Here is a 27,208-nt window from a genome sequence, read left to right as displayed (position 1 = left end):
AAAACTCTTTACTAAGATACCTGCATATGACTACCCAAACAGTTTTCCCAAGTACTTATTAGCCAAACTAGTTTCTGCCAATTTTCAAAGCTTAAAAGTTCAATGCATCATTCTCAAGTTCCTCTTTGGCCTTTATGTTCACCTCTTGGTGTAAACACACTTTGCACTGTTTTTCACTAGCTTTTCAACTCCATCTTACAGCCCTTTTATTTTTCTTTAAAGATCAAACTACTAGAAAATCTTATCTTCTGCACAGGATACATTCTAAATTACTTTTTAAAATAATGTACTTACTTGTCATCTCTTTCAAGACAATGGACTAAAATAGGCAATATTCCAGATTTTATTAAGTCATCGATTGGTGGATTTCGATCACTGGACAAAAGCTTCCTGTAACAGATATACATACTCTGGTGAAATTTAATGATATATAATTAAATTCAAATTCATATTTGACATAGAGATTACACAAATCCTCACCCACTTGAATACCCTGCATAGCAATGTTTATGAAAGCTTAATCAGATCATTCCCCTATATAAACCAAGGAATGGCTGCATATTTACTACCCAATAAATGTAACCTCCTTGACCTAGCTTAAATCCTCCACAAGTTGGCTCCATCTTACCTAACTAACCAATCTTATTCTCTGTAATTCAACAATAGATCAGTTGTCTGTCTCACCATTTCAATCTCATTTCCAGGCTCTTCACATCCTATTCCCCACACTTGGAATGCCCTCTTTTCTTTCTATTCAAGCTCTACCTATTCAAAGTCCATTTCAATTTGTATGTTTTCACAACATCCTCTCTGAATTCCAAGAACATTTACACAGCATATGCTTATATTTGCTGTTGAGTACCACCCTATTTTTAATTTACCTTTGCCTTCTCAATTAGGTTCTAAAGTTCCTGCATAGCAAGAATTATACCACATGCTTTTTAACCATATTTTCCACAGTACATGGCAAAATTCTTAGTGCAAAGTAGGAAATAACCCAGTCTTTCTTAATCTAGGTTCCAGATTTAATAAAATAAATTTTTCTACTACTTCATTGAGGACATTCTTAAAGATTTAGAAATGGCCTTCTTTCTTTTGAGTGCACAATGCTGCATACAGTATCTATAAAATATAATACGAAACCACTTTGGTGCCACTAATTGATTTGCACTAAGGTACCATCAAGTTTTAATCACAGTTGCTTTTTCAACACCAATGTAAGTTGTTACCACATTAAAAAAAGGCAAACAAAGTCTTAGTATTATTGTGAAAATGGATTTGATCTTGTATACCCCTAAAATTGTCTCAGGATTTCCTTGGGATCCAGAGACCATAATTTGAGAATATCAGTCTTAGGGGCCTTAAGGTGTTAATTACCTTGTAGAACTCCTGTTGAGAAAAGCTCCTTTAAAATTCAAATAATCAACTCTGAAAATGGTGAGCATAATGTATCAATTTCTTAATCATTCTATCTATAAACATTAATTTGCCATTTTGAGATGTGACTACTTCTGTGATTTTCTTCCTACATAACCAAGCCCTAAGAAGTTCTTTTACCTACAGTGGGCAACACTGTTAATTCTGTAATTTTCCTATCTGTTCTAGGTCACTTGAAATGAACACACAAAAGTAGGAAAACTCTAATAAATTTTTTAAATAAAAGATTCATGTACTAGCTAAGATATTGACAGACCACTGAAATCTTCTCCCACTATGAAATTCTATAAATAGGATCAATTATGTAAGTGTCTCTGTTCTACTAATAATAATACAGAGCATTATTCTTATATTTTTAAATATAGAAAGCAAAGCCTGTATTGTACTATGAAACAACCATGTCTTCTCCAACCTATTCATTAATACAAAGGTCTCAAAAGTTTCTCTGGTTCTCCCCTTAAAATATAGGAGCATACACCTCTAAAACATAGATTTCACAGCAGAAATATGCAAAATAACTTAATATTCCTACCTGGAAGTACACTGGGAAACTTTATAGCCCTAAATCTTAATATCTACTTGCCTGTACACTGTTACGGTAAATTTATAACTCAATTTATTATTTGATTAAAATAGGGATTGTGAAAAGAATTAGCTACCTAGGAAGGAGATGAAAAATCTTTTTATAAAATTAAACCTGTTAATAAAAAGTGAAGTTTTAATAAATAATGTTTTTCTACTAGCTGATAGCAATAACCTGTCAAAACAACTCTTCCCTAGAATCTGTATGTACTATGTAAGCTGAAACTTAAGTTTATTTATTTGTGAGTTTAGAAAACTGCTACCAATTTTAATACTCTAGATCAGAGAAAAAAATTTTAAAGTAAATGTAGTTGGTTTATGGACTGTTCTTTATTGTTTGTCATCAAAGTTAAAAATGAGTGACAGTACAGCGAATACAGTGAAAACTCAAACAGAACTCCTGGGTAAGTTATAAAATTTAAGTATATCCTCAAAATTTAACTTACCTAGCAGCTTGAACTGCACTTAATTGAATTCCTTGGTTATCACTTGAAGCATTCTATAAAAAATTAAAACAATTTTTGATATAGATATATAATAATTAGAAATACAAAAGAAGACAGGGGGAAAAACTCAACTTACTTGAACAATAGCTTCTAGAGAGGTATTTTGCTGTGAAAAAAATTAAAGGGAAAACGAAGTTAAAAAGTCACCTTAAAATTCTATATTTATGTACAATTTTACCTGGTAGTTTTTAAGTTACTAGAATAACAATAACTTACCACTCTATAATCACCATCTATATCAGAATCTTCACAGATATCTTCATGTGGTACATTCCTTCTCTTTAAGAGATGCTCATCTCTTTTATTCTTAAAAGAAAAAAAAATCAAAAAAAGAACTTTAGTCAAAAGAAAGCTAAATAGTTTCATACAAAGGATAGGGAATCCTATGCCTACAAACTGAAATAGGAAGTGCCTTTCAAAAGTAAAATGCAAATACAGAAAATTAAACCAAATTGTGATTTAAACACTTAAGCAACACTAATTTGAGCCCCAAGCCCCGAAAATTACATTTTTAATGAACCGTGAACTATGTAAAAACAAACTAAAAAACCAAAAAATTTTGATTAAAAAAGACAGTGTACAGTTTAAGCCAGAACCAAACATATATTTATTTTAAAGTACTAAACCATTTTCTACATCATCTGGGAGCTTCTCTTTATCACCTAAAAACAAAGTCAAAGCAAAAGTTGGGCAGTTCAAAATCAGACAAAAGTCAACAATGCCTTACAAAAATCAAGGGCCACTTAAATTTCACTTAAAATGTGTGGGACAAATTTAAAGATGTATTTCCAACTATAACTTTTTTTTTTTTAAACACACGTGAAATATAACCTATTTTAATACTTGAAAAGTTGATGAAATCTGTAGGTAGAACAAGTTCTTTTCAGGGTAGAACTACACTTGTAAACTGCAGAACTATTTAGTATAACTGTATAGGTAAGACTTTCACTTTATATAGATTATTAAAGATTACAGAAAAAAAAACACTACATAACTCGTTTATCTCTATTTTTGGAGAGTGGCCAAGTTGTATCTTGCCAACTTCAACAGACTGCCTAAGTTTAGTCAAAATCCTTCAGTTTTCAAAAGGAAAAGATATGGTAGGCACTTGGGATTAATATACATTTAGTATCTTCTATATATGCTGTGATATTGTTAGAATTATGCTTGGAAGTACCCAGTATTACTCAGACTCACCTTCCTTAATTCAACTACAACTTCATTTCGTTGTCTTCTCATAGTCTACAAGAAATTAAAGAAAAATATTTTTAAAAAATCACCTCAATTTCCATCACGCAAGAAAACTACTATTAACTTTTTAATGTATATCCCATAATATTTTCTTCTAGTCATAAATAGTCATATTTTACTCATAATAAAGATTATTATAGACATGATTTTCTACATTAGATATAAAAATGTAAAGCTATAACATTTATAATACAAAGATACAAAGAATAAAAGAACCAACCCATAAGCTCACCTCCCTTATGAATCATGGTCACTTAGAGAGGTAATACATGTAACAAGGTTAGTAAATTCAACTGCTTAAAAGGAAGGGGAGTCGTCTTCCTATCCATCTAGTCTCTCTCTAAAGGTAAACACTTGTTAGATTTACTGTGATTCTGACACACTTACCTATTTATTCTGTCTTTACCTAATTTCTGTTTACTTAATTCATAGATTTTAGAGCCCTTCCATGGTGGTATAAAACGATCTTTTTCATTATTTCTAATGACCACAAAATTTTTCTATCACATACTGTAACCACTCTCTTATTTTTTAACATGTGTTTTTCTCATTTAAACTTACCTAACACATGGATACACACTTACTATAAAACATTCAAACCTTCAGAAACAATAGTTTTCCTCATTCTTTCTAGTGACTGCGTATGCCAGGGCATACTAAGTAGAAATAGCAAGTCACAAAGTAATATTCATATGTCTAAATAAAGATTTCAAACATATATCCAAAACCAAACTTTTAATTTTTAACAAACATACATAACTCTATCTCATCTCACATGATTCATATGGGAGGTGAGACCAGGAGTTCTTTTATTCTTTGTATCCTTATTTTTATAAGCCTTATGTTACTGTTTAAAAAATTTATAATGGGGCACTTGGGTGGCTCAGTTAAGTGTCCGATCCTTGATCTCAGAGTCATGAGATGAAGCCCTGTGACAGGCTCTGCACTCAGTGGGGAGTCTGCTTGAGATTCCCCCTCCTCCTTGTGTGCTCTCTTAAATAAGTCAATCTTTAAAAAATTTATGACATATCCAGCATTATAGATCTATTGATAATTTCAAAGGGATTTTCAGCAACTGGTGATGGCAGTTCTATCCTTCCAGATGCACAGACCAAAAACTTTAGAGCCATCCTTGATTCTTCTTTTTCTCTCACGTTACACATTTGATTGTACCAAATCCTCCTAGTGGTTCAACCTTCAAAACTTAATTTGAAATCCAATTACATATCCCTACCTTCTCTGCCACTACTCTGGTCCAACTCACCATTAACTATCACCTAGGTTACTGCAAAAGCCTCTTAACTTGTACCCCTCTTTCTCCTCTTGCCCTTCTTCTCTGTAGTCCGTTGTTATCACAATAACCAAAGCCATCCTTACTGAGAATCTTAATTTTTGAGTGCCACAGTCTCCTTTGACAAGCTGGTGAGATCAATAAACACCTGCAATATGGCGTTTTTATTTATTTTTTTTTTAAGATTTTATTTATTTATTGAGAGAGAGAGAGCATGAACAGAGGGAGCGGCAGAGAGAGAGAGAAACAATCTCCCCAGACTCCACACTGGGCGCAGAGCCCAACAAGGGGCTCGATCCCATGATATATCTGAATATCAAGAGTCGGCCACTTAACCAATTAAGCCACCCAGGAGCTCCCATACAGTTTTTAAATAGACATAAGACATACATAAGATTACAAAGAAAAACAATTATATTGATAGTTGTCAAAAAATATATAAATATGAAAAAACAAACTGTAATATATGTGCTTTATCATCACATTAAGTGGGATCTAACAATGAGCTATTAAGTACTACAATTTTAAAGTAATGTTGACCATAAATGATATTTCAGGATCTCCTGCAACAATAATACTTTACTGGTGATGGCAAAAGTCACAGGTAACTTTAATAACGACTGAAGTTTATTGGCTACATTATTAAAAGAAGGAAACGCTGTTAGAAGTTAGTGAAAATAAAGATGTAATTTTTTCTAAGTCTCTAGGTCCTCCTGAATTCTACTCATAGACTCTGAGGAAGGACTCAGTGAAGAACACCTTTCTAAAAAGTCAGATCATGTTACTCGCCTGTTCAAAACCACCAAAGCTCTCTATTTTTGGAGTAAAACCCCAGTCATTAAAATGGTTTAAGTCTACTCAAATCTTCCTACGTTATCCCTTCTCCAATCACCACCTTTCAGACCTCAGCTCTAATCATTCTCTTAATTCACTGTGCTGTATCTACACTAACTTTGCTATTCCTCTAACACACTGGAAATTCTCTCTCTTCAAGGCCTTCGCTAATACACTAGACACAACTCCTAAGGATGGACTCCAGAGCCAAATGCTTGGGGTTCAATTTTCAGCCATACTACTTACTAGCTCTCAATGCCTCAGTTTTGTCATCTATAAAATGAGAATAGTAAAAATACCTATTTTATAGGATACTATAAAGATTAAGTAAGTTAATATATGCTCCGGCACAAAACAGTATGTGTTAGCTATTACTATTATTGCTACTGCTAATTCCTCAGGCTGTAACACTCTTCCCTCACTATCTGCAGTGCTCATTCTCATCTTTCAAATGTCACCTCCATGGTAAGGTCTTTCCCTTCCTAACCATCCAGCAACTTTCCCACTGGGTACTCTGTATTTCTCTTCCCTGCCTTATTTTTCTCCATACCACTTATCACATTCTAATATGCTATATAAAACTTTACCAATTTTTACCCTTTCCCCACTAGAACATAAATTCTATATATAAGGAATAACATAAGGAATAAATATTCCTTCTTAAAATGTATTGGGTAATCTTCTATGTGCAGAAAACTTTACCTCCTTTTTTCACCAATTTATTCAATCTCTGTTTAAGTGAACTTTTGATGACCACTTGAGTTTTGGTACGGATATGTATTTTAAAAATACCAAAGAATGAAACTGGACCACTTTCTTACACCATACACAAAAATAAACAAAATGGGTTAAAGGCCTAAATGTGAGACCTGAAACCATAAAACTCCAGAAAGAAAACATAGGCAGTAATTTCTTTGACATCAGCCATAGAAACATTTTACTCGATGTGTCCCCTCAGGCATGGGAAGCAAAAGCAAAATTAAACTATTGGGACTACACCAGAATAAAAAGTTTTTGCACTGTAAAGGAAATTATCAACAGAAAAGGCAACCTACTGAACAGGAGAAGACAAAATGACATATCCCATAAGGGGTTAATATCCAAAATATATTAAAAAAAATGTCATCTACAACTCAACACCAAAAAAGAACAAATAATCCAGTTAAAAAACGGGCAGGGAACCTGAATGGACATTTTCCCAAAGACATCTGGATGACCAACAGACACATGAAAAGCTGCTTGCAACACTAATCATCAGGAAAATGAAAATTAAAAACATAATGAGATATCACTTTACACCTCTGAGAATGGCTAAAATTGAAACCATAAGAAATAACAAGTGTTGGTGAGGATGTGGAAAAAGGGGACCCATATGTACTGCTGGTGGGAATGCAAGCTGGTGTGGCCACTACAGAAAACAGTATGGAGGTTCCTCAAAAACCTAAAAATGGCAATATCATACAACCCAGGAATTCCACTACTGGATGTTTACCGGAGCATTACTTTCCAACAGCCAAATTATGAAAACAGCCCAAGTGCCCATCAATAAATGAATAAAGAAGATGTGGTGTGTGTATATACATATATATATAATGAAATATTATGAATGAAATCTTGGTATTTGCAATGACACAGATGAAGCTAGAGATCATAATGCTAAGGGAAGTCAGAGAAAGACAAATAGCATGATTTCACTTATATGTGGAATTTAAGAAACAAAACAAATGAACAAAGAGACAAACAAAAAAATACAGAAAACAAACTGCTGGCGGCCAGAGGGAGTTGGGTGAGGGATGGGCAAAACAGGTGAAGGGGATTAAGAGTACACTTATGGTGACCCATCAAAAGTGTATAGAATTGTTGAATCATTATATTGTACACTTGAAGCTAATAACATTGTATGTTGATTATATTTGAATAAAAAAAATAAACAAAACCCCAAACCCCTGCAAACTGTTTTCCAAATTGGTTGTATAGTTGTCCATCCCAATAATAGTACATGAGAGTTCTAGTCTCTCACGTTCTTACCATTTGAAATGGTCAATCTTTTTCATGTAGCCATTTTAACAGATATGTAGTGGTTTTTCATTTCCCTAAGGATTAATGCTATTGAACAACTTTCCATGTGTTTTTTCTTTTCATTATTTATTTATTTAAAGTAGGCTCCATGCCCAGCATGGAGCCCAACACAGGGCTTGAACCCACACCCTGAGATCAAAACTTGAGCCAAGATGAAGAGTTGGACACTCAACCTACTGAGCCACCCTGTATTTATTTTCTATCTTACATTTTCTTTCATAAAGTCTTTTTGAATCTTTCGCCCTTAAAAAAACCCCCAAAACACAAGATTCAATAAAAAAAAAAAAAAAAAGGCTGCAAAATGAATAAAAACTCTTAGCCAGGTATTAAAATAAAAGTTCCAACATTCACTATCCTTTAAGTATTATAGCCTTAAAAGGTTAAAAAAACAAACAACACGTTTCTTTCTTTTTTTTTTTTTTTTTTATAAATAAGGAAACTGAGGCCTAGAGAAGTTAAATTATCTGGCCAAGACCACACAGCTAGAAGTGGGATAGCTAGGATCAAAATTCAGATGGTCTCCTACAAAGCCAATTAACCATTAAGCCATACTGTCTCCAAGTCTTAAAGTTCAAGCTAAGTTTAGAGCCTATGGTTCATACTACAGAAAAAGTACAATTATCAAGACAATGGGCTTTGCACTGTATCACAATACAAAAACACTAAACAACTTTAGTAAACAACAACAAAAAATTAGGTCCTATGTTTCACACACTGAAAATACAACTTGTAAAATGTACTACTTAAAAAGATTGTTCAATAAAAGGCAGACTTCTGAGGGACAGATATCTGTAGTTAAAAAAAGTTTTTATTAGTAACTATGCCACCTAAAGAAGCGGAATTAAGTTATAATTTTAACTTATTTTCAATAAAACATTACATAAATTAATATTAAATATTTAATATACACATTTACATAAATATTTTATTTACATCCAAAGAATTTTTCCCACTACAGTGTATCTTATTAAATTTGGAGTTTCTGATAATTTGGAACTATTAATAAAGGATTTATCAAACCAATTTAACACTGTAGAAGTGACATAAGCCTCGGGCTATTCCTACCCACAGAAATTTATTTACAAAGTAAGAGATTTGACAATCTCTTTATTACAGAACAAGAAAGCAAGCAAAGAATTTTCTTCTCTTGAGAAAAAGCTATTACCTTCAAGGTAAAGAGAAAACCGAATGAACTAGCAGAAAGACATCCTATGCACCAGCCTGGCAGCATTTACCCATGTCTTTTATTGCAAAAAAGCATGTCTTAAAAGTGGTATTAGATATTTAGACATACACCAAGTCACAACTCCAACTCAAATAAAGGACATTTATCTCTCTGGGGTCCCATGAAAGGGGTATATAAGGCTTACTTTTCTAAGTCTTTTCTCATCTTAAAGAACAGAGTTTTTATATACTACATGCAAATATAATAGTTGTGCATTCACATGACTTACACTGATGCAGTGAGCTGTCAATTAGAATTCCAAAAGACTGCCAAACTGGCCAAAGACTTATTTATAGGCCAAAGAGCTATCTAAAGGACAAAGGCTGTAAATGGGGGGATGGGGAGAGAGGCAGAGAAAGAGACTGAGTAAGGGGTAGAGTTCAGGCAGATCATCTAGTATTTTTGTATTTCTTTGCTTGTAATAAATACAGTTACAAAATCCTAAATTCAGGCAAAAGGGGACAAGAAATTATTTAAAAAATTCAAACAAGTGAATCTTATAGAACACAATACAGTTTTTTAGTTTAACAAATAATTACTGTATCTATCACTATCTTAAATTCTAGGGATTAAACACTTTACTGAGGACAGGTTTCAGTCCTTCCTTTTCCAATTTATGGCTACTTATTTTCTACTAACTAGTGGCTACTTAATTTCTAAGTCACTTTTTACCAATGTATAGTTTTTCTTTAAAACTCTAAAAACTACTAATTTAAGTTATGATGCTGTAATAACATACTGTATGAATTTTGAATAATTTCAAGTTTTTTGAGTAAAATATCAGGGTTTAGCATACTCAATCTCACTAGAAAAAATTTCAAAAGTTAATCATATAAAAGATAAGGAGTAAAATACTTTGATTTTATTTCATCCAGCCTATCTCATTCCCTAGGAATGTTAATATTTAGGTAGTAGCACAAAAAAAAAACAAAGAAAATAAAAATTTAAAAGACTAATCAGGCATGAGATATTTTATGGGGTGATAGGATATATTCTAAAACTGGATTGTGGCAATGGTTGTATAACTCTGAAAATTTACTAAAAATCATTGAATTGAATGCTTTAAACAGGTTTTATGCAAGATAAATTATATCTCAATAAAACATTTTTTAAAAAAGTTATATATATACACAAACATGCATAACCTTCCCCTCCTCACAATATGGATTACTACTGTATTATTACTTAGAGCCTGCTGGGAAGCATTTACTCAATCAATCAAATATTTATTAATCATCTATTTGTCAAGCATTAGAAATACAAAGGTGGACCAGACACAGCATATCTGTGGCTTTAAGGAGGTAGTATTTATGACAGAGAAATATAATAAAGTAGTAATATAGCCTAACATTTAGCAAACATTTGGTGCCAAACACCATTTATAACACATTACTTGATTTTACTCATCTAACAAATGTAGTGTGTTATAACATGCATATATTGTTCTTGACAGCAGAAAGACTACATCAAATAAAAATGAAATATAAGCTGAATCTTTAAGAAAAAATGAAAACTCATCTAAAACATCCCAGCAGAAAATGTAGCATATACAAAAAGACGGGATTATAAAAGATGGTGCATGCAGGATCTGTTGAAGAATGTCAGAAGCCAAGAACAGAAAGGTAGGCAAGGAGCCATATCAATCAATCAGATCATAATCAATCATATAAAGCTAATCTACAGAACCATTCAGAGAAAAGCTGAGTTACTGGTGTTTTCAACCCAAATGATCATCACATCTTAAATGTATCTGGGCAGGTACAATAGTTGTTCAACCCAATAAACATGGTAAACCAAATGCTAAAAGTGTGTAACTACAAAAGTCTGTTTTAGGGCACCTGGGTGGCTCAAGTCATGACCTCAGGGTTGCGGAATTGAGCCCTGAGTCCAGGCTCTGTGCCCAAAGGGAGTCTGCTTGAGATTCTCTCCCCCTCTCCCTCTGTCCCCCCCACAACTCGCACACTTGCTCACTCTCCCTCTAGTAATCTTAAAAAAAAAAAAAAAAAAAAAAAAAGCCTGTTTTCCCATTCCTTTCCTACTTTTCCCTCCTTTCATTTCCACTTGCTGATCTCTCCAGCAGCAGCCACCATGGAGCTTATTCATGAATTTGCCAAATATCATGTATGCTGGCAAACTACATGTGATTAGTAAATAAATTCCAACTTTATTACATTTATGACATTTCCCATTTATGACAATAAAAGGGAAATTTTAAATGCTTACTCAAACTGTGATTTCTCAAGATAGTATTTATTAATAGTAGTAGTAAAATTCTAATTAGCACTACTAGTGATGGGCAAGTCTTCATAAGCAGAATCAAATCCTTCCCTCTAACAAGTAAAAAGATTACTCAAGATCGAGTATAAGAGAAGTCTGAAAGTAAATTAAACAGGAGGAGGCCAGATTTAACCTTGGCAAATTACTGAACAGCTTAAAATAATTCTACTAAAAATAATAATACTTTAAAATGATCCACATCTAAACTGTAAGGACTGAAACAATTAGTACATAAATATAAAGATCACAAAAATGTAAGAAACTGTTAACAACTGTTAACTCCAGGGGAACCTGGGTGGCTCAGTCGGTTAAGCATCTGCCTTTGGCTCAGGTCATGATCTCAGGGTCCTTGGAGCAAGCCCCGCATCAGGCTCCCTGCTCAGTGGGAGTCTGCTTCTCCCTCTCCCTCTGCCCCTCCACCTGCTTGTGCTCTCTCTCTCAATAAATAAATAAAATCTTCAGGGGGGAAAAAAAAAACAACAGCTGTTAACTCCAAGGAATGGGATTACAGTGGAGTTTCACGGCCAGATATTTGAACATCAGAGAAATGTATTAAATTCGGAAGTTATACATCTCTTTGGAAAAGTTAGAAAATAAAGGTAAGAAGAACAAAGTTCAATTTCTAGTTTTTTGTAACTGTCTTACAATTTTTATTTTATAAATTTTTATAATTTTATAATTGTTTTATAATTGTTACACACACACACACACACACACAATCTTTAGTCACATATCCAAGAAATCACTGCCCAATCTAATGTCCAGAAGTTTTTGTCCTATGCTTTCTCCTAAGAGTTTTGTTTTAGGTCTTACATTTAGGTCCTTGATCCAATCATTTTGAGTTAATTTTTAGTCTATGGTATTAAGTAAGGGTCCAATTTCATTCTTTTGCTTGTGGATATCAAATTTTCCCAGCCCCATTTTTTGAAAAGACTGTCCTTTACCACTGAATGATCTTGGCACTCTTGTCAAAAATCTTTGACCATATATGCAAGAGCTTATTTCTAGACTACCTATTCGATTCTGTAGGTCTATGCTTGACTTTATGTCAATACCACACTGTTTTGATTACTGTAACTTTCAGGTTTTAAATTAGGAAGTGTGAGACCTCCAACTTTCTCTTCTTTTTCAGGATTGTTTTGGCTATTCAAGCTCCCCTGAGATTCCATATGGACTTTTCCATCAGATCTGTAGATCACTTTAGGTAGGACTAACATTTAACAATATGTCTTCCAACCGATGAACATGGGATGCCTTTCCATTTATCTTTGCTCTCTTTAACTTCTTTTAGCAACATTTTGCAGTGTTCAATGTGAAAGTCTTTTATCTCACCAGTTAGGTTTATTCCTAAGTATTTTATGCCTTTTGATGCTATTGTAACTCAATGTTTCTCAATTTCCTTTTCAAATTGTTCCTTATGAGTGAATGCTGATTTTACATACTATAACTCTGTTGAATCATTTACTACTTCTAACATTTTTTTAGGAGGTTCATTAGGGTTTTCTACATATAAAATCACACCATCTACAGAGAATTTTACTTCCTCCTTTCCAACGTGGATGACTTTTATTTCTTTTTCTTGCCTAATTGCGCTGGCTAGCACTTTTAGCACCATGTTGAACAGTATTGGTGAAAGTGGACAGCCTTCTCTTGTTCATATTCTTATAGGAAAAACTTTCAATCTTTCACCATTGAGTGTCATCTGCTGGGGCTTTTCATATTTAGCCTTTATTATATTGAGGTTGTTTCCTTCTATTCTTAGCTTGTTGAGTGTTTTTATCATGAATTTTATTTATCAAATGCGATTTCTGCATCCATGGATATCAATGTGTGGTTTTGCCCTTCATTCTGCCAATTTGGTACAGTACACTGATTTTCATATATTGAACCATCCCTTACATTCCAGGATTAAATCCCACTTGGTCAGGGTATATAATCCTTTTAAGATGCTGTTTAATTCAGTTTGCTAGTATTTTAAAAATTTCTACAAAACTGTTCATCAAGGATATTGGTCTGCAGTTTTCTTGTAGTGTCTCTGGCTTTGGTACCAAAGCAATGTTGGCCTCAGAGAATGGATGTGAACATATTCCCTTGTCTTCAGTTTTTTGGAAGAGTTTAAAGGGGACTGGTGTTAATTCTTTAAATGTTTGGTAGAATTTACCAGTGAAGCAATCTGGTCCTGAGCTTTTCTTTGTTGGGAGATTTTTGATTACTGATTCAATATCTTTAGTAGTTATAGATTTGTTTAGATTTTGTTTCTTCAGGATACAGTCTTGGTAGGTTGTGTGTTTCTAGGAATTTATCCATTTCATCTAGGTTATCGAATTTATTGGTATATAAGTCATACATATCCTTTTGCAATACTCTTTTCTACAAAATACATGACAAACCATAAATATGGGTACATAAATAATGACTCTAAGAGTTCAATAAAGGAATGATCGATACAAACTGTTGATGAGGGAAAATTTGTATGCCGGACTCTTGTGATGAGAATTAAGAATACAGTAGTGTACAAGATCCATACTGAGTTAGGGGAACTAACTAAATTTCAATGGTTCTCAGTCTAGGGTGATTTTTTGCCACTCAGGGAACACTTGGCAATTTCTGGAGACAATTTGGCTTTCACAACTGGGAGGGAGCATGCTACTGGCATCTAATGGCAGAGACAAGGGATGCTGCTAAAACATGCTACAATGCACAGGATGGTACCCCACAACAAAAAATTATTTGGCCCAAAGTATCAAAAGTGTCAAGGTGGAGAAACTTGGCTGTATTCTACTATGAGTTATTCTCATAAGAACCCAAATAAAGTTTAAATATATTTGGAAAAATGTACACAAGAAAAAGTAAACATTCTAAAAAATTTAATAGAATGATTATAGAGAATTACTTTGTTTTCCCATTTTTCTAAAAAATTTCTACAACTACCATGCCCTTACCATTTCAAGAGACAAAAATTACCTTGATTTTAAAAAATTTGATTTAGTCACTAATTCTATTTTTTTAAAATTTTATTTTATTTATTTATTTGAGAGAGAGCGAAAGTGAGAGAGATCACAGAGGGAGAGGGAGAAGCTGACTCGCCACTGAGCAGAGAACCCAACACAGGGCATGATCCCAGGACCCCTAGATCATGACCCAAGCCAAAGGCAGACACCCAACTGACTGAGCCACCCAGGCGCCCCTAGTCACTAATTCTAATCAGAGTGCATACACACATTTTTAAAAGTTTCATTTAATTCCCTCAAGCATTTACTTAAGTGCCACTGATATGCCAGGCCCTGTAATGAGAATTAAGAAAAGACTGGTATACAAAATAGACCAGGTCCGTACTCTCAGGGAGTTTCTAGTTTGATGGGATAAATTAACAGAGTAAATATGCTAACAAATTATTATCAGTGTTCTTAAGGAAACCAACAAAGGGGGTGGGTAGGATGGGAGGCTGATTTCTCTAAGTAAATAACATTGAAAACTCAAAGGATGAGAAATAATCAAGCAGTGAAGGAAAGGGGATGAAGGTAAAGGGGGTAGAGAAACCATTCAGACAGAACAGCATGTGTAAAGGGCCTAAAGAGGAGAGAGCTATCGAAGTGTTAGGGTTAGAACAATTAAAAGAAAATGAGAATATACGTAAGGGAGATAATCAAGTGACAAAGGTAGGAGAAATAGACAGGGTCTAGAGCTGGCAAGGCCTTGAAGGGCTCAGTAAAATTTGGAAGGTAAGTGTGGTGGGAAGCTACTGAAGCAGAGAAAGGGCATGACTTTTTTTAAAAGAACCATGCTAGTTGTTTTATGAATTGGAGAAGAGCAATAGCAGAAATAAAGCAATCAGTATGGAGATGAGATTAATAATGAGGTAATAATGATGTGCCTCAGATTTTAATAGTGAGTAGAAAGCTAACAGAAAAAAAAAGAATGGAGTGACATTAACTAAATAATGTCATACTTACAACCTTGTCTAAAAGAAACTTCTTTCCAGGGATGCTGCTGCAGAAGCAGGCAAAGGCTGTCCTTTATCATGTGACATCCTCCCTTCCACATCACTGCTGACTGGGGAGGGCGTGAAGGGGAAAGCACCTGACTCAGGAGAAGCCAATCCATAAACAGGCCAGCAGCAAAAACAATCTGTTTCACACTGGGCAGAGCTTTATTAGCTCAGTTAGATTCTCTCAGTAACTGAACACAAAATTACATAAAGACTAAGACAGTATCTAGGAAAAATAAAACCCAGAACTGGGTTAGTGGCTGGCAGAGCAGTAAAAAGAGGATCCATGAATTCCTACCACCAAGACACTCTTACCTGAAGCATCCTGAATAATTTGAGAATTGGTTCCTTAATTTTCCTAACACCCCACACCCTTATTTGACCTAGTCTGGATAAAGGTGTTCCTTGCATTCTTAAAAGCTTAATCAAATCAAGTACCCATTAGGTGGGATTTTAATTTTACAGAAATTGAGATTACAAAAAATTATTAAGCTTTCCTAATGGCATATATCTACTGAAATGTAATCCTAGGCGTTCCCACTCTAAAAATCAGGCTTTTCCATAAATCTCAAGGGAAAAGTTACTGGACAGTAAATATTTAGGACGTCCTTTCCCTTCATGTTTGAGGTGTATTATTTATTGTAAATTTGAGTTTAGGAAAGAAAGATAAGAGATCTACTATAATACTAGCTCACAGTGGTTGAATATCCCCACAGGGTCAGTTTAGAGCAGGGATCTGAGAGATCCTGACTTGCGAGAATGTAAACTCCATGAGAATTTAGCCTGCGTTGTTCATTGTTCTATCCTCCCTGCTTACAACCAAACCTCAGACACAGAACAGTATTTGCTGACCAAATGAATTCAATATAGGGAAGGGTAAATTAAGAAGTCAGTAAAAAAGAGGTAACAAGAAGTCACCTATGACCCTTAGGTGGTGGAAAGTTGTCACAGTCCCTGTTTCTCCTAATTAAGCTTCTTTAAAAAAAAAACACAAAAAAACCACCCTACAGCTTTATTGAGATCTAATTCACACATCATACAATCCCCCCACTTAAATGTACAATCCGGTGGTTTTTAGTATAAAGTTGCACAGAAATCACCACCATCTAATTCCAGATCATTGTCTCCACCATAAAAAGCCCATACCCATTAGCAGTCATTCCCCAAGGCCTGGGCAACTACTATCTACTTTCTGTCTCTATGAATTTGCCTACCCTGGACATTTCATGTAACTGAAATTATAGAATATAGGATCTCTTCGGACTGGCTTCTTTCAAGCAGCTAAATACTTTCAACGTTCATCATGTTGTAGCATGCAGCAGTACTTCATTTCTTTTCTTGGAAGAATAGTATTCCATTGTATGTATAGACCACATTTTGTTTATCCATTCATCAGCTGATGGACATTTGGGTTGTCTGGTTTGGCTATTTTGGATAATGCTGCTATAAACATTCATGTACAAGTTTTTGTGCAGACACTTATTTTTAATTCTCTTGGGTTTATACCTAGGGGTGGAATTGCTGGGTCACATGTTCTAACTTTGAGGAACTGCCAAACTACATTCCCAGGTTGAATGCACCATCTTACATTCCCATCAGCCATGTAGGAGGGTTGCACTTTCTCCACATTCTCACCAACACTTGTTACTATCTTTGTTTACTTACGTTTGTTTTTATACTTACTAAAGAACCTATCCTAGTAGGTCGAAGTGGTATCTCATTACGGTTTTGATCTGCATTTCCCTAATGACTAATAATGTTGGTCATATTTTTTTATTTGTTTATTGGTCCTAATTAAGCTTTTTCATCTTTTGAGGATAATACTGTTACTATTTTAAAGCTGGAGAACAAAAGGGAATTGGGAAAAATTATCCAAGACAGTAACAGAAAAAATGTGAACACTCAGATATAAGATGTTGGAGAAAACAGTTGATCAACAATGAACTCAATTCTACAGCTATACTTGTAATATAATGAACGTTCCTACATAATATTCAAAGGCAAAGTAAGGAACCACTCTTCATCTATAGCGAATGTGCTGCTTTGTAATTTTGTCTTCAGTAAATTTTTTTCTTCTTTCTATCAGACCCCTCATTCTTGTGGCAAATGTGGGGGTTAAGTGAAAGTACCAACATCCCTCCCTAGCTAACACACACACACACACACACACACACACACACACACGCACGCACGCACCCCTTGTGCTGGCCAATCACAGAACCATATTCCTCTGTCCAAAGTGATTAATTCAGGCACAAGCATGCATCAAATCTTGATCAATCAATCTTCCCTAGACTTTCACTAGAACTCTCACCACAATTAATACCAATTGTGGCCCTGGACTTACTGGGTTATGAAAGCTAATGCTTAAACTAATATGAAGTGTGTTTCTGTTCCCTGAAACATAATAACATAGTATAAAAATCAGCTTTTTTCAGCCTAAAGTTATCAGACTTAAATTTTAACACTAACAACATGATGAAGGAGAGTTTAGGATATTCTTAAAACCACTGTTCTAAAGAGAGCTAAAACATACTGGGTTTCATAGTTACTAAAGAACCAAGAATAATGTAACAATTATTTGAAAATATTAAGACTATATTTTGCTTCCTTTTCTGGACCAGCAACAGCTGAAAGTGACCACAGAGGACCAGGGTAAAGAGGCAGGATGGGTGGCAAACAGGACAGGATCATTTAATACAAGCAAGCAGACGCTACTTGTAGAGCTATCAGGATACAACTACCATTAACTAAAGAAATTTATGTAATACCTATTTTAAGGAATCACAAAGACATGCTATAAAAAGTAAAACAAGTATTAAGAGTAGATACTGAGCAACTAAAGTTTTCGTAATAGACTAGGAAACTGAGACAGAATATGATTTGCTAATATTAAAAAATATGTCTACCACCAAACTATGAAACCCCACATTATCTTAGGATTCTGACTTTTGTTAACAAAAATGTAATAAAATTCCAGGTTTTTCAGAACACATTATTGAAAATGTAATTTATGTTAGGTTAATGTAAATTAAATTTAGGGTAAAAGTGACAGCTAATAAATTTTTGGTCTAATAGTAAATAAACAGTACAGAAAAAGCTTAGGTTTTAAGTAGTCAAGCCACTCTTGTATTACCAGCATGTCTATGACTTTAACTCATTTTTCATCACCAATACTAAACGGTGTGAATCAAAACTACTTTCTGGTTAAACTTACAATCTTGTGGAAAAACAGTTACAAACTACATAAAATATTTACTAATCTACTTACAACACAGAATTAGAGAAATGAAGTCAGGAATCAGTAATTTTGACATAATTTGGTTGAAGCACATAGGAGAAAAGGCTTTTACTTGAGTGCTAATAAACAGAAAAGGAAGCCTTCCCCAATTCATGTGATGTGACCTGAATTATGGTACACAGCGGTACAAACGGAACTACAGACAAAATGTTATTTGGATATAATGAACGATGAAGCAAGCTGGAAGAAATAAAAAGAGCTTTCATTCACTCTGTATATACTATATGCCAGGCACTATTAAGCATTTAAATGGTTGAGATTTAAAAAATAAAAATAAAAAATAAATGGTTTAGAGAGACTAAGTTAACTTCCATAACTATTAAATGGAGGAATCAGGGTTCAAATCCAGGTGTAAGTGACTCAATACTCCATGTTTTTTAACTGTGATACCATAAAGTCTTTTAAGAGCTTTTATTAATTAAAAGTGACAATCACCTCTTACAGAAGCAATGCTAATATCAGAGACAGTGGTTCTCAAAGTGTGATCAATAGGTCCCTGTGGGGATACTGAAAACCTTTTCAGAGGGTCCACATATCAAAACTATTCTCATATTACTACTATTATTTATTATGGTGCTAATATTTGCACAGCAATGCAATGCAGTGAGTAAAACTACTGGTGCTTTAACATGAATTAAGGCAATGTCATCAGGCTGTATGAGTACTCACTACATTTCAGTCAAAAAAAAAAAAAAAAAACAACAACAACAAAAAAAGGCCAGTTCACTTTACTTAATGTCCTTGATGAAACAGTAAAAAATTACCTCTATTAAAAACCAGACTTTTCTTTCTAAAATTTTGTGATAAAATGGGGATTACATGTAAACTACTTCTGCAGCATGATGACTGTCTCAATGAAAAAGTTTTTTATGATTGAATTGCAAATTGAACTAGCCACTTTTTCATGGAACACCATTTTTACTTGAAAGAACGACTGACAGACAAATTATGGCTATTCAGACAGTGTCTGGCAGATGTTTTCACAAAAATGAGCAAAGTGAGCTTGTGGCTTCAAGGAAAACAACTTACAGTGTTTCTTGCTAATGATAAAATTTAAGCTTTCAAGTGAAAATAAGAATTTTGGAAAACCTGCATCTACCACTGTGAGCTTCACAAATTGCCAATATGTAAGATTTTTCTGATGAACTATTTGGTGACACTAACGGACAATAATTGTGAATTTTCACTGTAAAATAAAATGTGTCAGCATTTGGAAGATCTGCATAACTCTGTGAACTAATACTTTCCAAATGACCAATACATGCTGTTACAAAATCAGGCATGGGCAAAAGATAATATTCCAAGTGCAAGACAGACCTATAAATTTTAACATAACAGAGAATGAAAGGCTCACTGATGTGGCTTCAGATTCCATATTACAACTAACTTTTAAGAAACTACTATTTTGTGGAATTATGGTATAGTATCAAACAAAAATTTCCGTAAGTATCCGAAAAGGCTATGAAAACACCCTCCCTAACTGCCTGTGTGACCAAAACAACCAAAACACCGTTATCACCAAAAGACTGAATTCAGAAATAGGACGATCCAACCATCTTTTCTTGGGCCAAACATAAAAGAGACCTCAAAAAAATAATGTTAAACATGGCTATTCTTTTCACCAAATTTTTTGGGTTTTAGAAAATAAGTTAATTTTCATTAGAAATTTATGTTTATATAAAATAGCTTATTATTTTTTGAGTTAATATTTAATTCTTAGTTTTAATTTCTGAAATGATAAATATTGATAGGAACCCACAAACAAAGCTCTTTGAGGGTCCCTAATTTTTAATAGCATAAACAGGTCTTCAGGCCCCAAAGCTTTGAAAACTTCTGAACTAAGGCCATTAGAAGCACATATACATTGTTCTTATTTAGTAGGTGCCAATATAAAGATTGTTCTCACATTAACTGTAAAAAAATAAAAGGGAGGGGGAGTCTCCCCTAACCCTGTCTTTTAAAACTAAATCTAAATGGAAAGCCTGTAAATGTGTTCTCTAGAGTTTCAAGTCCACAAAAGACACACAATTTCCAAAAACCTCTCTGGGTGAAGGAAGAAACATTTACTGAATCCCTATTATATATACCCCAGGGACTATGCTTTCACTATAACCTTTTAATCAACTTTCCGACCTGTATCAAGGCTGAAAGAAGTAAAAAACAGGTAATATGGTATGGTATAAATACAGACTTTACTTTGACACACACCTGAATTAACATCATTCCCTTAAATGCGATGCTATTAAGTCACTTAACGCTAAAGATTTTTTCTTCTATAAAATGAATAATTCCTATTATTAGACTGAGAGAAATGAGAATATGATTAAAAGCATATAGCACAGTATGTGTTTTAATCATATTTCTGTCCCAAAACTAACCCAGCAAGTACCAAAATCATCATTCAAGGTTAGACTTGACGATAAATTCTCATTTTATCATTACAGTACTTAAGTAGTTGAATGATGCTCCAGAAAACATTTAAAAATATTTTTGGGGACCCACAGTAACTATCAGATATTAGTAATCAATGATTAAAAACTACCAACACATTTTTTCTAAAGTACTTTCATTCTTTTAAAGCTAAATCACTCCTAGAACTCTTCCCAATCTTGTATATATATATTCATTTGACATACCAGAGACTATGAAAAACAAAGACATTTTGATATCTCAAAGAAAATTATCAATGAAGCAATTCTGAAATTGGTTGTCTTGTAAACCAGGAAAGCTGGCAGGGAAGCACAAAAACAATTATTTAATTCCTAACTATACTTCTATCAGGTATTTCATATTGTCACATGCTTGGACTATTATATGAAAAATTAGACTGTAGTTATTTTAAGTATAGTAAATATGTTCCAAGATTTGTGATGAGAGAGGTCAGTCTCTAAAAGTTAACAAGACTTAATAGCTTAACAATGCTTTTCACTCTGTATAGTTACAAACTACCAAAGCCACTTAACAAAAACAAATCAGCTGATCAATTTATTAAACTCTTGCCAACCAACCATTTTTTTCTGAAGTTCAAGCTCAATGCATATTTTATGCTGTGTGGACAATCACAAGTTTCCAGTCATTTAATATTTTATGATTCTTTTATTTTTAGTGTAAGTTTTTTTCTTAAAGTTGTGTTTTTATATGATCTAATTATTTTCTAACAATTTATGCTCTATTAGAACTTGGATATTCTCAGAACTTCTATAAAAATCATACAGATTTATTGGAAAGCCTACAAAAGAATCCCCCCTCTACTTTTAAAACATAAACTAGATGAGCTTTATTTGCTCTATTCTGACAAATATTTTATTTGAAGTTTGGTCACTACCCATTTCCTGTCTTGCATTCAGTGTACCCCTTTCTATGGTTACTTTTCTCAAACTAATAATGATCCTCCACCACACTGCGAGAAAGCAGCCAAGCCTTGAATATCATTTGAGAATTCCCATAAATTATTTTAAATGGATACTGACATATGCCTTCTTTAATGCTTTTGTTTCAAGAAGTTAGCATGACCACATTTTGAAGAGCCAGAATGGAAGACTGAAAGGTAAGAATGAGTATCATTTTGAAAGCTCTGAATCAGTTTCAAATTCTAACACTTACAAATTATGACTTTAGAAGGGTCAACAATTCCATGTGATCAAATTGCCCTTCAATGAGCAATTACAGAGTTCTATGTTAAAAACTTTCCCCTTTAATTCTAAGTTCAATGTAACTTAAGTTCTGTATGGACACAGAGGAAAAAGAGAGCCAACTGCAAATAAGGGAGGAAAAGAATCAATTACAATGAATCCTATTAAATCACCCTAACCCCCAAACAGAAAAGCTAAAAATGATAAAATGCTCAGAGAACTGCTAGCAGCTTCCTAACATTAACCCATTAATTTTCACAACACTCACGAAGCAGATGTCAAGTACCTGTATTTTAACAGATTAAAGAATCATAAGACTGAGAGACTCTCTCAAGGTCACACACAAAGTTAGAGATCATCAGATTACACTAAACTCTAGGGCTTTGTACTCTATTTCAAATCAAACAATGTTAGAGCAAACTGAAAAAATGGTACAATTACCTCATTCTATATGTTGTTCTATATCTGTGCTGTCCAATAAGAGAGCCAATAGCTTCAGGTAGCTATTAAGCAGCTGAAATGTAGCTAGTCCAAACTGATATATGCTTTAAATGTAAAATAAAAACTGGATTCTGAACACTTAATATGAAAAGAATAGAAAATACCCCAATGTTTTTTTACATTGCTGATGTTATATTAGTATTTTGGATGTACTGGATTAAATAAAATTCACTGGACAGCAATGGTCCATACTTCTTTTTTTCTTTAAAGATTTTATTTATTTGAGAGAAAGAGAGTGACAGAACTTGGGGGGGGGAGAAGGCTCCCCACTGAGCAGAGAGCCTGACACAGGGCTCCATCCCAGGACCCTGGGATCGCGACCTGAGCCGAAGGCAGACGCTTAATGGACTGAGCCACCCAGGCATCCCAACTTCATACTTCTTTACAAAAACCTCTCAATGAAACAGATGTCATCATTAAGACCTAAACGCAGACTACTTTCTTAGAATCTGTTGTAGCAAAACACAGTAACCATATTTGGAGGGGAAGGTTATGGGCATAGTAAGTATTCTGAGGGACACAAACATGTATGTAATTAATAAATACACAAAATCACCCATTCTAGTGTTCTCTAAGGATGATAAAAGAAGTCGCTATCTCATTACAGGTGTATGTGACTTTGAATAAGTGAGGAAAAAGTACAATTTCCATTAGAGTCATGTCATTTCCTTAAGTGAAAAGGTGAAAAAGTAAAAATATCCCTATTCCTTTTGTACACACAGGGTTATGAAAGGCATCAAGGATGCCCATAGGCACTATAAACTTCTCCAAAAAATGTGGTTAATGTGTATTTATAGTTATTTTTTAAAATCACTTATAATATTGTTCTAATAGAATCAACACAATCTTATTTTGACTAAAGTATTAAGAAATTCACAGTAAGAGGAAACACCAATTTACCAAAAAAAAAAAAAAAAAAAGAAAAAAAAAACACCCCACACAAAAAACAAAATACAAAAAACGGAGGACCACTTTAGAACAGTTTGGCAATCCCACAAAAGGCTACACAGTTACCATATGATCCACTAATTCCACTCCAAGATATAAAACCAAAGAGAAATGAAAACAGGTCCACACAAAAACATGTACATAAATGTTCATATCAGCATTATGCATAATAGCTAAAGAGTGGAACAATGCAAATGTCCACCAACTGATGAATGGATAAACAAAAGTGTGGTACATCCATAGGCAGGAATATTATTCAGCTTATTTTTCAGCCACAAAAAGGGATGAGGCACTGTTAGATTTTTGTTATATGTGTGAACCTTGAAAGCATTATGCTACCTAAAAGAAGTCAGTCACAAAAGATCACATATTGTATAACTCCATTTATAGGAAATATCCAGAGTAGGCAAATCTAGACAGAGAGTAATGGGGAATAGAGATTGCTCATGAGTTAGGATTTCTTTTTGGAGTGATAAAAATGTTCTGAGATTGATTGTGCTAATGGTTGCACAATTATGTGAAAACACCAAAAACCACTTTAAATAGGTGCATTGTATGGTATATGAATTTCAGTTCAATGAAGCTGTTAAAAAAAATGCAGTACGAAATGTAGGTGGGAGAAAGGACTAGAACTTGTCAAGCATCTAATTGCAATTTGCGGGGATTTTGTAACTAGTGGTATTTATGTTTTTAAATTTTTTAATTTTTTTCATCCTAAATATTGATATTAGCAAAAAATTTTCTTCATCACATCATTACACAACTAGGTAAATTTAATGATAAAATCATAAATTGTATATTTAAAGTGGTGATTATGGCATGTGAATTACCTCAATAAAAATGTTAAAAATTTTTTCATTAAAAAAAGGATCACAAAATAATGTCTCACATTAACCTTAAAACAATCACAGAATTAAGAACCACAGACCCAGATATTTAATAGATCCTCAAACTATGAAACCCACTAAAAACAACACAAACTACCTTAGAGATTGAATGGCTTTAACAGTTACTATCTCAGTCAAGCAAATACTCAAAGTTCAGAAACAGGAAACGGGAATTTGAAAATTTTAGTATAAAAAAGGACAGAAGAACAATATAAAAAATACTACTTGACCACTAATCTTTTAAAAGCTAAACTTCTGATTCAGACACAGGACGCAAGTATTAAAAAAAACCACACCGATTTACCTAGACTCTTAAAACTAAAAGAAGAAAAGAAGTCTTTTATCAAAATTCTGTGATTTGTGTATGTGTTTTGCCCACACACCTCATGTAGCCTAACCACCTCGGGAAAAGCTGTATCGAAGATACTGAAGGTTTTTTTTCACCTTTTTAAAATAATAAAACGTGATGGTGCCATTCCATAGCCCACCCCATCCCCCACTACCACCACCAGCAGGTGGAGGGAAAGGATACTGTAGACTAGAGGATGACAGCTTTGTATAACCCTGTGGACTTTATATATAAGAATGCAGCTGGTGGTCTCTCAGGAGGGGATAAAGAGATTTGTGAGCAAGCTGAAATAAGGGGTATTCTTTGCCTGGAAGAGGGCACACCGTGAGCCACATCTTGAATCAGCTATATCCAGAGTAAAACACAGGCCGCTGGAAGGCACTGTTAGCATCACCAGGATGGCCTCTCACGCCGGGGGTGTTTTTTTCAACGGAGAAGTTGACTCCTGTAGTTTGGATATTGGGGGGAGGCAGGGGTAAAGCGGGAGTCGGGAAGACCAGAAAAAACGCCTTTAAGTGGAGACGACTCGGACCCCGCAGGGGAAGTTCCGAGCCCCACTCGGTCGCCACACACTCGTCCCCCCACCTCCCACTGCCCTCCTCGCAGCGCCAGACGTCGGGGCCCGGGGGAGAGCCGGAATCGCCGCCGCTGCCGGGGCTGGGGCCGCAGCCCGGCCGGGGCAGCGCGGCACACGCACGCCTCCTCCGCACTCGCCGCGCCCGGCCTCCCCGCCGCGCGGCCCAGCCCCTCGCACCCGCGCCGGGCCGGCTCCCCCGGGCAGGCCTAGGCCGCGTCGGCCGTACCCCAGCACCTCGCTCCCGGGCGGAGGTGGACCAGGCCCGACACAAACTTCCCGGCGCGTTCGCAGAGGCGTCACGAACGGGCCAGCCCCCAGCGCCATTCCCCCGCGGCCCGGCGGCGGCACCCGCCCCTACTCCCCACACTCGGAGTCCCGGCGGAGATCGGCCCGAGGCCCACAGCCCCCACCCCTCCGGCGCCCCCGAGTTTACCTCCAAGTCGCGGCCTTTGTTCTTGAAATTCTTGAGCCGTTGGTTGTCCAGTTTCTCGTTGTCCGCCATGGCCGGGCCGGTGACTCCTTCCCCCGCCCGGGCCCCGCGGGATCCGCCCCAACCACCACGCCGCACCGACACTCCCAGAAACCGGGCCGCCGCCTGAGCTGCAATGCCCGCCGCGCCGCTGCTTCCTTCCTCCTCTCACCTGCCTCCGCCGCGGCCTTCTCCTCCTCTCCCCGCCCGCCCCCCCCGCCCTAACCCCAGCGCGACCGCAGCTCCGGCGAAGACAACTGCGGGGCCGGGCGGCGGCAACGGCGGCGGAATGTGCTGCCGGCTGAGAAGGGGGAGGCAGCCTCGATCTGAGGGCCCCGGAGCCGCGGCCACGCCCATCACCGCCAGCCCAGTTCGCCGATTGGCCAACCAGGCTCCGGTGCGCTCGACCAATCAAAAAGGACGATGGAGAGCGGGGGCGGAAGAGAAAACGGAAAGGGGAAGAGAGCAGCGTTGGGAGGAAGGGCCGGAGGACTGGAAGGCTGGGAGGGGCGCGGCGGGGGCAGGGTGGGGAGCGACCACGTGCCTCCGGAGCGCCGGGGAGGAAGCGAAAGAGAATTGGACGACTTGAGGGGAGGCGGGGAAGGGGAAGGAGAGGTCCGGGAACGAGTTGGTTTGCTCTTGTTGCGGGGCCGCCCCAGACGTCTGTGTTATAGGATTGAAGCGGAGTTGAAGTATTTTTTTCTCCGGTGCGCCTTCTCTTCCAGGGCATTGCTTGCGCGCTCCGTTGACTTTACAGGAAGTAGGAGCTGCACCTTGGCTCAGTGCGGGTCAGGGCACGCCCTCCCCCGTCTACCCGCCAAGGTCCATTCCCAGGCTGGGGGTTCCTGCCGTTTGAGGGCCGGGCGGCGGGGTTTGGACTGCAGGGGTAACGTGCGTTTGGGAGTCGCAGCGGAAAACGAGAGGGACAGTGGGCGGAAAAGGGAAAGGACGCGTTAGGCAAATCTGATTCATCACTTCAGACCACGTCCCCGCAACAGGTAGGAACTTGGGAAGCGCTGATTATCCGGTCATACCGCTTCTTTAAGTACTTCGTCTTAGAAAGTTAAAGAAGTT

The 27,208-nt window shown here is 36.1% G+C and overlaps 1 protein-coding gene across 1 annotated transcript in view; it reads right to left on the bottom strand.

Moving 5' to 3' along the window:
• Nucleotides 1-26,447, bottom strand: part of KPNA4 (karyopherin subunit alpha 4) — a 54,509-nt gene extending 28,062 nt beyond the window's left edge. The window contains exons 1-6 of the mRNA XM_040636619.1: nucleotides 26,099-26,447; nucleotides 3,723-3,767; nucleotides 2,742-2,831; nucleotides 2,602-2,631; nucleotides 2,466-2,518; nucleotides 295-390 (exon numbers count right to left, since the gene is read on the bottom strand). Of these exons, the coding sequence (XP_040492553.1) occupies nucleotides 295-390; nucleotides 2,466-2,518; nucleotides 2,602-2,631; nucleotides 2,742-2,831; nucleotides 3,723-3,767; nucleotides 26,099-26,167 (383 nt within the window). The 5' untranslated portion in view covers nucleotides 26,168-26,447. The remainder of the gene's footprint in view (nucleotides 1-294; nucleotides 391-2,465; nucleotides 2,519-2,601; nucleotides 2,632-2,741; nucleotides 2,832-3,722; nucleotides 3,768-26,098) is intronic.
• Nucleotides 26,448-27,208: the final 761 nt, after the last annotated feature.

Source organism: Ursus maritimus, unplaced genomic scaffold (assembly GCF_017311325.1).
Source record: "Ursus maritimus isolate PB19 unplaced genomic scaffold, ASM1731132v1 scaffold_20, whole genome shotgun sequence".
NCBI classification, from domain to species: domain Eukaryota; kingdom Metazoa; phylum Chordata; class Mammalia; order Carnivora; family Ursidae; genus Ursus; species Ursus maritimus.
The sequence above is the reverse complement of the archived record's forward strand: the minus strand, read 5'-3'. Positions and strand labels throughout refer to the sequence as shown.